The sequence below is a fragment of the Desmodus rotundus genome, chromosome 10 (genome assembly GCF_022682495.2).
Source record: "Desmodus rotundus isolate HL8 chromosome 10, HLdesRot8A.1, whole genome shotgun sequence".
In the NCBI taxonomy this organism is placed as follows: domain Eukaryota; kingdom Metazoa; phylum Chordata; class Mammalia; order Chiroptera; family Phyllostomidae; genus Desmodus; species Desmodus rotundus.
In genome coordinates this window covers 79,023,276-79,037,129 of record NC_071396.1, presented here as the reverse complement: position 1 = coordinate 79,037,129, position 13,854 = coordinate 79,023,276, and the positions used below count along the sequence as shown (strand labels likewise).

At 42.7% G+C, this 13,854-nt stretch overlaps 1 protein-coding gene across 4 annotated transcripts in view; it reads left to right on the top strand.

Annotated features, from left to right (window-relative positions):
• Positions 1-13,854, top strand: part of KCTD1 (potassium channel tetramerization domain containing 1) — a 178,196-nt gene that overhangs the window by 152,202 nt on the left and 12,140 nt on the right. For all 4 annotated transcript variants that reach the window (XM_024580725.3, XM_024580726.4, XM_024580724.4 and 1 more), the window contains exon 3: positions 5,916-6,060. In XM_024580725.3, the coding sequence (XP_024436493.1) occupies positions 5,916-6,060 (145 nt within the window). The remainder of the gene's footprint in view (positions 1-5,915; positions 6,061-13,854) is intronic.

Genomic DNA, 13,854 nt, shown 5'->3' with positions numbered 1-13,854 from the left:
CAGTGTTTAGGCAGCTTAGGAGGGTTGGGTGTGTTAGGAGGCTTGGGAGTGTGGCACCTCAGAACGGTTGGAAGCCCCATTAAGTTAAAGTTTCTTAGCTGTAAAGTGACAGATGCCACGGGGGGTTGTCAGGATTAAATGTAGTGACACGGCACATAATGGAATACAGAGTTCAAGGTAAATAGAGGTGGAACCTCATGTGTACTCCTATCTCCAGAGGAGGTTTTCATTGTCCTAAGAATCCTCACTTTTCCATCCCTTGTCACACACCTTCAGTTACACAAACTGTTTGAAAGTAACCTCTGAAGTCTTGGGGTGTTTTGGTTTGGTTCACGTAGGGTATCTTCTCAGTGTACCCAGACCACAAGTACACCAAGTCCCTGGGCCTCAACTTTTCATAGCCCATTTATTAGGTAAATTAGCTTCCCTACAAAACGTACATAACTAAACTTGCTTGGGAGAACATACACTGGCAAACCCTACTGAATTATAAAAAGTGTGCAGTTCACAAGGGAAGTTGTTTAGCTGTTGTCTTGTTTTTGTTGTTGTGTTACGTTTTTTGAAATCATAAATTAAAAAGCAATATATTTAGTGGTCAGGAGCACAGGCTTTAGCATCAAACCTAGGTTGACATCTAAGCCAAGTGACAACAACCGGACTGGGCTTCATTTTCCTCGTCTATGCAATGGGAATATGGTGGCTACCTCACAGGATCATTGTAAGAATGAAACAAGATAAAGCCCATCAAAGAGCCAGCTCATTCTTTGGCCCATAATGCTACTCAATAAATAGTAACTAGTGGTGGAGCAGTTGTCCTCCGTGGGCTTGAATGGGACTGTCCTCTGTCCAAGGGCAGCATGGTGGCATTAGAGCCAGCTCTGTGTCTAGCCAGCTGTGCATCCTCGAGCATTACATATTTAGAGCTGTTTCTCCATTTGTAAAACGGGAGGCTGAACCAGGTCATCCTGGAGATCTTTCACTTCTGAAACTGTGATTGGCTATTTAAGAAGTGCTGTGACAGTTCTTCGTAAATGGCCAAACCACACTTTTGTCAGAATGACTAACTAACTGAAAGCATCTCAAGGGGATGACGTTGACTTGCTCCTCTTTAGTCTCTCTGCTCACCCTCATTTGTACTGGTTCTCAGTTCAGCTGTTCATTACACTTACTTGGGGAGTTTTTTCAGTGCAGACAGACACAGGGACCCCAACCCTAACCTCAGAACATCTGGCTGCAGGCATCAGTATTTTTTAAAAGGTCCCCAGGTGACTCCATTGTCTAGCCAGGGTGAAGAACCAGCGCTCTATGCAAATGACACAGTCAAAGGCCTTGCAAGGGAGACAGGATGTGGAGAAGCCACAAACTGCATCTGTGAGATGTGATTTCAGATATGGTATTTCAATTTTGTTTCACTTCTAAATTTGTTCTCCTTGACATTGCTGAGAACATAGCCTGGCATCAGTCCCCATCGCCCTCAAAACCAAGTCCTTGACCTGGCTGATACAGCTCTTGATGACCTGGCTTCTGCTGCCCCAGCCTCAGTTTTCAGTTGACCTGATTCTACAGCCCAGTAGAGAGTAATCTCAAGCCAGACTTCTTCCAGCTGCAAGCCTTTGTAGCTTCCCTGCCCCTCTCCTTTCCTAGCTAGCCTTTCCTCCCCTCCGTACTTGGCCAACTTCTGCTAGTCCTTCAGGTCTCCAGTGAACTTTTTCTTTCTTCCCTGCCTCCTCAAAATTGAGCTGGGCGCACTTCCTGCGTACACCCCTAGCTCTCTCTGCACACCCAGTGACACATGCCATCACACTACACGTGGTAGTGGCATGTGCTCTGCATCCCCACCCCACAGACTGCATGTTCCACAAAAGCAAGGAAGGTGCCTTATTCACGACTGTGTACCCGGTATTTCTCCCGGTCAGGCTCAGTGAATAAAGAATGAATCAACAACTGGACAGCACTATAAAGAAAGAGAAATTTTTTTAAAAAAACAACTGAGTCACTGTAAATTAGAGAAACCAGGTCCTATAAATGAATGAATAGACGAGAAGAAATAAATTCTAGTGACTCGATTCACACCGTACCAGGTAAATCAGGCCCTGCCCCTGTACTGTGATTTCACCTCATTGCATTAAAGACCAGAGAGCGGGGGCCGTAGTGGGAACCAGACTTACTTTCTGTCCGAAGGAGTTCAGTTTCCTCAGGGACCTGGTGCTGCATTATTTGCTCCATAAACAAGAATAATCAATAGTGTGGTAATATTGAAAGGAAAGAAAGAGGGATATATTTCATTATCTGGTAAGTATAGTTTTAGTGAACTGTTATATCCTAGCAAGGAAATATTTACAAATAAAATGACAAATGTTTGGAATTTCTTCATAAATCCCAGTGGGGAGAGCGAGGCATCAAGGTATAAGGTAAAACAAGATTGGCCAAGAGTTGATAGCTTTTGAAACTGGATGGACACATGGCACTTTGTTACATTATTTTCTCTGCTTTGGCATCAGTTTGAAAAATGTCCAAAATAAATGTAAAAAAAAAATTGTGGAAGGAAATTTTCCTCAGCATCGCCACATGGTTCGATGAGTGTTTAAACAACAACAACAATAACAAAACAATGACGCGTCCTCCAGAGCCAGCCTGGTCTTGGTCAGTAGAAAAACAGGAATGTGACTGAACTCTCCAGGGTTTACAAGTCACTGCAGTTCTGATTTGTAAGTCCATTCATATGTGCACAAGAACTACAGCCTGTGTCGATTTTCCCCTTTACCTGCGTAGCCAAACAATGGTTTCCGCAGCACATTCGTCCACACAGCCTTGCCCTTCTCATTGATTTTAGGACCCTAAACATTCCTGCCTTTTAAGTTAGCGAAAGTCAGCACCACTGTGTTCTCTTTTATTATTCCTAGCCTGTGTTGCCTCCAATGTGGGGACTGGGAGAGGTCTGTCACCTGAGTCAGGAATGTGCATCAGGAGGGGCCCTCAGGCTCTTCCTTTCCAAGCCTTTCCCTTCTCCCCCTCACAGCCGGTTCCCGCTCTGCCCCCTCTGCCCACACAGCTGTTTCTTCCCCGAGCAGGAGGCCAGGAGGCCTGCCCCGGCCATCTTCCGGGGCAGCTGCGAGCTCACGACGAGGGTTCCGCACACCGCACCGCTGCCCGGCTGGGGGTTCTTACCTGCCCGGCGGAGTGCAGTCCTTCCCCCTCAGCTTGCTGCGCCCTTTTTTCCCCCTGAGTGATTACGCCTGGAGACTCCACTTCTCCCACTGCCTGGCGCAGAGGCTGCCGCCACCTCTCTGCTCACCCCCACCTCCCACTGCTTTGGGCCTTTTTTTCAGATTTCCCACCTGCTCCCTCCTTCTCATTTTTTCCCCTTTCATCTAAGACGTGAAGGTGCTTCTGTTTGCGACTATGCCCAGTTTCCTCTACCTGCGAGAGGTGGTTTTCGTTGTTTTGTTCTGGCATCCTAGAAACTGTTCAGACGGCAGGTCCCTCCTGTCTTAGAAAAGTATAGCAATGCACTTCAACCAAGATTGTTCTTTTATTCCTTAAATCCCCTTCCTTTTCAGTGCCTGCAGTCTTCTAAAAACTGTTTTCGCAGAAATTTGTGTTTCCTTTGGGATCCCTTCTGTTGCTGTACTCTTTTTGAGCAGCCATGACCCTATTTGATGTTTCCGCCAACTCCAAGAAAAAGTGAGTGCAATTTCATAGAAGAAACTGGCCACTTTATAACAAATGCAGTCAGAGAATTTATTTCACCCAGATTACAGCTGGTAACTGGCCGAGCCTCATTCCACTCCCCACGCAGTCCCTGCTCCACTTGTCCACTCCACAGAGCTTCAGTAACCACTCGGTGTGTGCCCATGTACCTCCAAGTCCAGCTTTTGGGAATGAGCATGTAAGTGTAGAAAGCATAAGATTTATTTTAGAATATTTACGTTTTATCTCTTTACTAAAGTGATTTGCACTCACTGATACTAATTTTTTCAGGCCATAATAATAACAATTAGATATGCTTGTGTTTCATGATAAAGCTCTTGCTGAACAAGTATAAGATAGAAATAAAAACGCTAGACCAAAAGCCTTCATTAGGTAGCGGTAATTCTTTTCATTCCAGTCATTGTCGGGAGGCCCCTGGAAGATCAAACAGACCATGCACAAATCCCCCGTGCTACTTAACTAGCTGGGCAAGTTATTCGTCACTTCGAGCCTATTTCATCTTTAAAAGGAGGTTTTGTTACGTATATAAGATGCTTAGGATAGTGGAAGGTATCTGGAAAGCACTTAATAAATATAGCTCCCTTTTCTTCCTCTGTTACTGTAAATTTATGTTTTTCACAGTAAAGGGTAAGATGTTTTAATAGTCAAACCGTTCTCATTCTTTCTCATCCTGGAAACACTATAAATAAGTGACTAAGTGTATTTTAGTTTCACTGCCTCTTTTTCATGTAGCCTACTGTTTGACTGATGTGCTAATGAGGAATGAATGACAAGGTAGAATGCATTGCAGCAATCCTGGGATGGTTGAAATCCACACCCTGGTTAATCACCCTCAGTTCATGGAAAGTTGGATGAGGTACAGTAGCTGAGAAAAATATATGTGACCTGACCATGATTAGTTGTTTTCTTCTTTGCGTTTATTAATTTCAAGTAGGACATGAATTTTCCAATTATATTGAAAGCTATTTATTGAAACAGAGATTCACAGGCCTTTCTTCGGGAGGGGAGCAGCTTCCCTACTTGTTTGTTGTATTTTAAAGGGTGGAATTACTGATCTACTATTACATCTCTTCCATTTCAACATAAGATTAAAAGTGTATGAGTTCAAAATCATATTCAAAACAATAAGATGATATTCCAAATCAATGATATGAGTTCCACAAAAGCTTTCCATTAAAAAAAGGAGCCATTTTTCTGCCTACACTGTTAATGAAAAGCAAAAAGAAAAAAGCACTTTAAAAGTTTATTCTATTTATTTTTATTTATTTTTTATAATTACCATATAGTCATTAGCCAACCCTCTACTTTGTCATAGTATAGATGTGACCACTTTCTCTTAACTGAATATATACTAAAGTGCCTAGGTTCAGCCTTCTTTAAAGGGTTAAGTGATGGTGAGTACAATACACTTTGACTGTAGCACACTGTTCAAATGTTTACTCTACAAATGGGGAAAACATATGGATAGCTGTTTTAAAAAATGACCCATAGTCGCTTACGTTCCGGAACCTAGGTCATATTTTTGGGGTGGTCTAATGTATTTTTTATTGTATTTTTGGGGTGGTCAAATATGTCTTTTTTATAATGATACCTGGTTGTTACAAATGACTTTTGCTGAGACCTAAAAAATTAGACTGTATATTGTTAATGGAAAACGTATTCTCCTAGATGAGTGGTATTTTTCAGTTATTCTTTTTTATATTTGAATGTAGGTGTTAGCATAGAGGTATTATTCTGTTTTTGGAAAGTTTGGGACTCATGGGTGCGGAAAGCTCAGAAAACAGATTCTTAAAAACAATTGATTTTTTAAAATTCATTTAAAAGGCAGTTTGGAACAATAACGTTTTTAAGTAGAGAAAAGGCTGTTTTAAGTAACAGAGGAGGAAAGACTTGGCCTTCCATTACTCTGACAGCACTTAGCCATAATGACCATGTCAGGAACATTTCCTTTACAGGTAAAAGACAGTGAGTGAAAGAATTTACTTGAGAAACCCTGAGACTATTTTGAATTGCCTGGTCCTGAGGTATTTATCACGCAGGGACCAGTACTTCTCAAAGAACCATAACTGCTTAAAGGGTAATTTCTCCTGCCTGCCACCTTCAGAACTGCTACCTTTGGCAGCGACACAAAATGGTAGCTCTTAGTTTTAGTGGCTGAACAATTGATTCTAATTGCCTTCACTGTTCCTTCTTTTCTATCACAGAATCGGAAGACTTTTTGATGGTACAGAGCCCATTGTTTTGGACAGTCTCAAACAGCACTATTTCATTGACAGAGATGGACAGATGTTCAGATATATCTTGAATTTTCTACGAACATCAAAACTCCTCATTCCCGATGATTTCAAGGTGAGGGATTCATGTTAAATTACCGATAGCATAAATATATGATTTGTTTTGATGTACTCCCCCCCCCAAATATTTCTAATTCTACATTTTTAATATATGCCACCGACCTCACATGGCATCAGGGGTCTCTGACTTACCTTTCTTCAGGAAATAGAGTACATGGTCATTAAAAGTTTACATGAGCAAAGGAGGACTGCTTTTTATTTAAAGGGCTGAATTGAAATTGGTTTTAACCCATTGAAAATAAGTTGATTAAACTCACAGCTTATTTCTGATAAGTCTTAATGAAGTAGAGAATAAAAGAAAATCTCCTTAGCTTAATAAAGACATTTTGTCTGAGATATTTAAAGGAAACATTATACTTAGCAGTAAAATTTTAGAATTCTTCTCCTTAAAGTTAGTACCTAGTGTTAAAGTTAGTCCCACATTACGCTGGCAAATATAGGCAGTGGAATGAGATAAGAAGAACAAATAGAAAGTGTTAATGAGAAGGGAATATACAAAAATGTCATCAAATGCAGCTGTTAATGCCTCTCTAAATAGAAGTTTCTAAAGAGTCAACTAAATACTAATAGAACTAATAATGAACTCATTAAAGCATCTAAATTCAGGATCAATATATTACAATCAATAGCTTTCCTGTAAAATCACTAGAGCCAATTATAAGATATAAAGGAAAAAATACCACTCACAGTAATAACAAAAACTATAACACCTAGGAATAAACCTAGCAAGAAAAACACAAAGCCTGATTAAGAAAACTGCAAATGGCTATGTACAAGTGTAAAAGAAGAGCTGAATGAATGAAGGGACTGTCTGTGTGCCTGGATGGGAAACCTCAATGTTGTGAAGAGGTCAGCTGTCCCCAAATTACTCTCCCTATTCAGGGCAAGCCCGTTTTAGTCACAGATGTTTTTAAAAATGAAATTTGGTTCACTTATAAAATTTGTGTAAAAGAAGAAAATGCTTCAGAATAGCTAAATCAATTATTGTAAATGGTAATAATGGTAGTAGTCATGGGCAATGGTGAACGTGTTCTGGCAGATGTCAAAACATACTGTAGAGCAATAGTCATTAAAAAGTGTGATCCTGATGGGTCTAAAATGTACAGATACATCAGTGGACACGAACAGGGTCCAGAGGCAAATGTGTGTATATAGGAATTTGATATATTGTAAAGATGGGAAAAGAAAGAAATCATCAGTAATTGGCACTGAGATAATAAGCGTTAAGACATTTGGAAAAAATGTAAAGTCAGAGTCCTGCCTCCTAAGTTCACAAATATTCTAGAAGTAAACATAAAAATTAAAGCTATAAAAGTATTAGAGAAAAATATCCCTGGCTGGTGTGGCTCAATGGGTGAGTGCTGGCCTGCGAATCGAAGTGTTGCCAGTTCAATTCCCAGTCAGGGCACAATCCTGGGTGGTGGGCCAGGTCCCCATTAGGGGGTGCACGAGAGGCAACCACACATTGATGTTTCTCTCCCTCTCTTTCTCCCTCCCTTCCCCTTTCTAAAAAATAAATAAATAAATAAATTTTTAAAGCATTAGAAAAAATATAAAGGAATTTCTAAAGGTATAATTTTGAGGCAGAGAGGGCCTACCTAAGCAAAACTTAATACCCAAAAGGTATCCTTCAAAACTTTTTTTAAATTAAAGATACTATATATTAATAGAAGACAAGTTTCAGACTGGAATAAGTATTTGCAACAGAAGATCAATATCAATCATAAAAGAGCTCCTAAAAATCCACAAGAAATATGTAAACAACCTGATGAAAACATTTTTGAATATAGCAAAAATTTCCTAAAGAAAAAAATTGAAATTGCCAATAAACATTTGAAAAGATATTCAATCTTTCTAGTATCAGAGAAACAAAACTTAAGTGTGATACCTCTTTTTAATTCAGCAGATTGGCAAAAAAAAGTTTTTTATTCATAATATATAGTCTTGGGAAATTTACAGTTTGGGTGGGAGTGAAAATTAAACATTTTTGAGAGCAATTCGGCAGTAATCTTTAAATTTTTAACCATACACAGTCTTTGAGCTAGCAATTTCTTGTCTGTTATTTATCTTCGGGACACGTCCACATGAATATGCAGAGATTTATGCACACAGAATGTTTATTGTGGTCCTATTTGTAGCAGTAAAAACCAGACACAACTAGACTGTTCTATCTACACTGGCAGATGGCCCCAAATATTATCGGATATCCATACTATGGGATAGTTTAAAAGAATGTGGTAGCTCTGTATCTGTTGATCTGTGGGGGCAAAAATTACCACAGTTTTATCATTTGGTGAAAATATTAAGTTCAGAATATGTATAGTATGTTCTTTTTTTTTAAGAGTGGGAAACATCAATGTGTGGTCGCCTCTCGCACACCCCCTACCAGGGACCTGGCCTGCAACCCAGGCATGTGAATTGAACTGGTGACCCTTTGATTCGTAGGCTGGCACTCAACCACTGACCCACACCAGCCAGGGCTAGTATGTTCTTATTTATGTAAAAAATTTGTGCATGTATATATAAATACATAAAAAAGATCTGGGAGAATAGACCCAAAATTAATTAGGGGCTCAGGAAGCCTTTCATTCATCCTGTCCCTCAGGATTTAGAGCAACAAAAGGGTGATTAGCCAAATGGAAAAGAGTATAGAAGAGTTATATCATATATACATTTGTCTTACATGAAAGCAACTATATACATTGGGCAAGAAAATAAGAGAGAAATAACTGCAACTAGCATGTGCAGCCCCCTGCAGCCCTGCAATGAGCCTGGGGAAGACTCGAGACCCTGCTCTCCCCGGTCAGTGGCAGGCCCCAGAGCCCCTCAAGGAGCGTCATCTGCTGGCGCTGACTGGGTATGATTCCAGGATTAAAAGACACATGAAGTTGGTTTGTGCAACGTGGCTCCCAAGTTAAAGTCTGCTGCTTCATCAAGGGTGATCTCTTCCAACTCAGGAAGGAAAATATCTGGAGGGTCTGTTTCTAATATGACACCTTCCTAGAAAGTTTTCAAGGGTAATCTTCAATGTGCTGTGTCCAGGGGTTCCTAACCTTTTCAGCACCAGGGACCTGTTTCATGGAAGAACATTTTTCCCCAGACAAGGGTGGCAGGGGGAGACTAGAGGCGCTCAGGCGGTAAAGCAACCGAAGCTCCATTCACTCTCCCGCTGCTCCCCTCCTGCTGCGTGGCCCAGTTCCTAACAGGCCACAGAGCAGTACTGGTCCACAGCCCTGGGATTGGGCACCCCTGGACTGTATACTGTTTCTCTCCATGCCAACATTCAGACCTCTTTCCTTCCCCTGATGCCACTTTATTCATCCGCAAGCATGTTTTGCAAAGGCCAAAGTGAAGTCCTCTACCTTCAGTCCTCAGTCTGACACCTGGGGACACACCTGCGCAAGCAGGACTGCCGAGAGAGCCAGCTGCGTTTAGACAGCGGGCCCTGCGGCTGCTCAGTCAACCACTTGCAGAGTTGAGGACAGCAGGCCGCTTCACACACTAGCTGCAGGTGGCAGGGGGCTGGGAAGAAAGTCAGGACTGTTTCTAGCAAGTAGGCACTGGCCCCACGTGGAGACGCAGGGTATCTGGACAGGGCCTGCTGTACATGGGCAGGGACTTCTGCCCACTAATCAAACCTGGTGTCACCCATGCCAGGCGTCCACCAGTCGGGTCTGGACTTTTTCCTGTGTGGGAGAGCAGTTCAGTGAGTAGAGAGGAAAGGGTTGGCATGTGATGCGGAGGCAAGGGAGGTGGCTAATGTTTCCTTACTCTCATGTCTTCCCAGAAGGAAGGCTCTAGAGTTGGGAAAGGGGAAAACGGAGGGAAATTTCACTTTTAATCAGGTTTTAAGGTGATCACATTTTTCAAATGCCCATTCAGAATCTCCACCTGGGGTAGTTCATTGGCTCCTTAAACTTAAGCTGCCCAAACATGAGCTGGCCTCCCCTTCACCGCTGCCACAGCCATGAAACCTGCTCCTCTTCCTTCATGTCCTGTCTCAGCAAAAGATTCTGGAGTCCACCTGCCCGCTGCAGGCAGGAACCTGGGAGCCATTCTGCGCTCTTTCCTCTTCTTCACCTCCTGCATAAGGTCCCTCAGTGAATCTCTCCACAGCACCTTCCAGATACGTCTTGAATCAATCCACTCCTGTCAGGCCCCTCCTTAGTCCAAGGCCCAGCAGCTCGCTGGGTGACTTGGAGTCACTTCATAATTGGTCTCCCCTCTCCCACCCTTACCCCCTCTCATACACTCTCCATGTTGAGACTGGGAGACACTTTTTTTTAAATTAAACTTTTATTTTGAAGTCATTATAGATTCTCATGCGGTTTTAAGAGTTGTAAGAAATAATAGAGAGAGGCCTGACTGGTGTGGCTCAGTGGGTTGGTCATCGTCCTGCGAACTGAAGGGTCGAACTGAATGGTCGAACTGAAGGTTCACCGGTTCAGTTCCCGGTCAGGGCACAGACCTGGGTTGCAGGCCAAGTCCCTGGTTAGGGGCGTGTGAGAGGCAACCATCGGTGTTCCTCTCTTGCATCAATGTTTCTCTCCCCCTCTTTCTCCCTCCCTTCCCCTCTCTAAAAATAAATAATATTTTTTTAAAAAGAAAAAGTAATAGAGATCCAGTGTTATCCAGTTCCCTGCAAAATTATAGTTCATCGTAGCTGGGATGGTGACAGTGACACAGTTGAGGAAATGATAGTATTTCCATCCTAGCCAGGACCCCTCCTGTTGCTCTTCTGGCCACATCCTTCTCCCTCACCCCCTCTTCCATCTCCCTCCCTATCCCTCACCAAGGAATGCATTTTAAAAAGATAGTGTTTCGTAACTTGCTCTGCTTAAAACTCTGCGGGGGCTTTCCCTTATTTATGGAGCAAAGCACACTTCTGTCAGAGCCCACGAAACCCAGAAGGCTCCAGCCCCCACGCACCTCACCTGACTCTTACCTACAGACAATGCCCTATGGAATGTCTCTTGGTTCCTCAAACACACCATATTCTTGCCATCTACAGAACATACCGTTCCGTCTGCCTGATGCTCTTCCCTAAACAACAGAGACGAATAGTTACAAATACAGTGTTTGTGACCACAGAGAATCAGGGTAGGTACTGACAAACCTAAGCTGGACTAGGTGCAAGGTGGCTTAGTGATGATAATGAATATGATGAGCCTGCGTGACAAATAAGGGCAGAGGAAAGAACATCAGGCAGACAGAAAATAAAAAACATGTCAGATGAAACTCACGTATCTCAGAGCCCTGAAATGTTTCCCACGGAAACTCTGGGTGACAGGCTATAAATTATGGGGCGTTCGGGAAGCTGGTGGAGCAGTAAGCTCAGGCGGCCTTTCAGCCCTTGTGGCTGATGACGGAATTGCACCCACAGCACCAGTCAGTATGTAGGAATCACAAATACAGACACACAGATGAGCTCTGAAGTCTGCCTGTCCCTGAGCAATGTAATAGGTTCTTTCTTCCTCATCAGAGTTTGTTTCCTGACCTTGGGAAAGGGACATACATAGCATTTGGCAGGTGGAGAGACGCTTTTACTAGATTTGCTAGGGAGAGTGTTCTTTGATTACCTGCTTCCCTCTCCAGCTATTTAAAGCTGGGTTGAACAAATGCATGCCATCTCGAAATCACAGCATCCTACGCCTCAGAATCTCATTCTGCAAATGTGCTGACTGAGCTGGATACCCATGTGACAATTTAGATAATTTTGTATTTCAGAACACCATTTGAGTGGCAGCTGCTTGTGCCCTGCGCCCACTGAAAGCTGTTCTCTAGATCAGCTGTTGTAGAACTTCTCTGCAGTGTTTTATTATGGATATGACTGTGTCTCCATCTCCCCTCAATTCCCCCTGCTCCCCATTGTACTGATTGGTTCATCGTTCCTTGATTTCCTGCTCAGGCACATGCGCAAACACACACACACACACACACACAGTTACGGTTCTCAGGGCACCAGGAGTCCAAAGCTTTGGTTCCCTTCTTGATGGGGAACCTCATCATTCTCTCTCTAGCCTTTTATTCGGAACATCTTCAGCCAGTGTCCCCCAGGTTGCTAGCATCTTTTGTGGTCTCTGGATGAATGTGCACCCTTCTTGGATACGGAAAAATTTCCTTGCAGGCAGCCCCCAACTTACCTATCCCTGGCTTAAGTTCAGAAGTCTATTAGGAATTTTAAATGAACTGAATATTATAGACCCAAACCACCTTTAATTTATTTCTAAAAATTGTGTATTTATTCTTTCATGTTTAAACTTCAGTCACCTTAGAAGTACTCTCCATTTGATGCAATACACCTATCGAGATGTTTTTTCCACTGCTCAAAACAGTTTTGGAACTTGTCAGTTTTGATGCCTTTTAGTGCTTCTGACATTTTGTGTCTCACCTCTTCCACATCAGCAAACCGTTTCTCTTTGAGGACTTTTTTCATCGGGGGAAACAAACAAAAAAAAGTTGCTTGGGGTGAGATCAGGTAAATAGGGAGGGTGGGGCATGGGAGTCATGCCGGTTTTGGGTCAAAAACTGCTGAACACTCAGCCCCGTGTAGGGCAGATGCTCATAAATCACCCATCATGAAATGGGCAAACACGTTGAGCCTTCAAAAGAAATTCACTGAAGCCAAATGCAGCCTCTTACAACAATACCAGCTGGCACACTGATACAGATGGGTTCCTAGAACACTCACCCAGCAGGGGAGGCCAGTACTAGAAGGGGCCCACCCTCCAGAAGATAATTTTGGGGGTTTTGGGCCCCCCTCATATATGTACACTGCAAAAAAATTGAAAATAGACAAGCAAAATAAAAAAGTTTAAACAGAATAGTCCCACCACTCAGAGTTTGCCAGTGTTAGCCTTAGTGCTTAGTCCTCTGGGTTTTCTATGCTTATTTCAGACAATAATCTCCACTTCTTTACTTTAATAAAATGTTATTTCCTCTATGATTGTACCCACATTCAAATTTCTCTTGTTCACCCCAAAATTCCCTGTATAGGTAGGTGGTTTTTCCAAGTTGATATCTGAACCAAGACCACATCAGAATCCAGCGGTGCCCTTTTATTATCTACCGTAGTCTCTTCATACGATGCCGACGCCCTGGAGAGACCGTGCCCATCGCCCTACAGGATGTCCCACCGTCTGGATTTGTATGATTGCCTGGTCATACAAATGTAGTTAGCTCATTACTCCATCAGAGGAGTAGTTTCCTGTAAACTGGAAGTTATAGCTAAACACTTGGTGGGTTAAGTTAAACAATATACCTCTCATGATATTGCACCTCATATTACATCACATCAGCAAATACATACGGTTGAACCACCAATAATGATGACAGGACTGAGCCTTCAATCAGGGTGATTTATGTGTTCCTTAGGTTGCAACAGAAAGGATCTCTGTCAAGCTTGGTTTCTCACTTTACATTATTAACATTTTGAGCCAAATAATTTTTTTTAAGATATTATTTATTTATTTTTAGAGAGAGGGGAAGGGAGGAAGAAAGTGAGGGAGAGAAACATCAATGTGTGGTTGCCTCTAGCACGCCCCCTACAAGGGATCTGTTCTGAAACCCAGGCATGTGCACTGATCAGGAATCAAACCAGCGACCCTTTGGTTCACAGGCTGCAATCCACTGAGCCACGCCAGCCAGGGCTGAGCAAAATAATTCTCTGTGGCTGTGCTGAGCAGGTGAGCTGTGGAGCAGCGTCCTGGCCTCTACCCACCAGATGCCATAGCACCCCTCTTCCCAGTTGTGACAATCAAGATTATCGCCAGCCACTGCTACAGTGGAC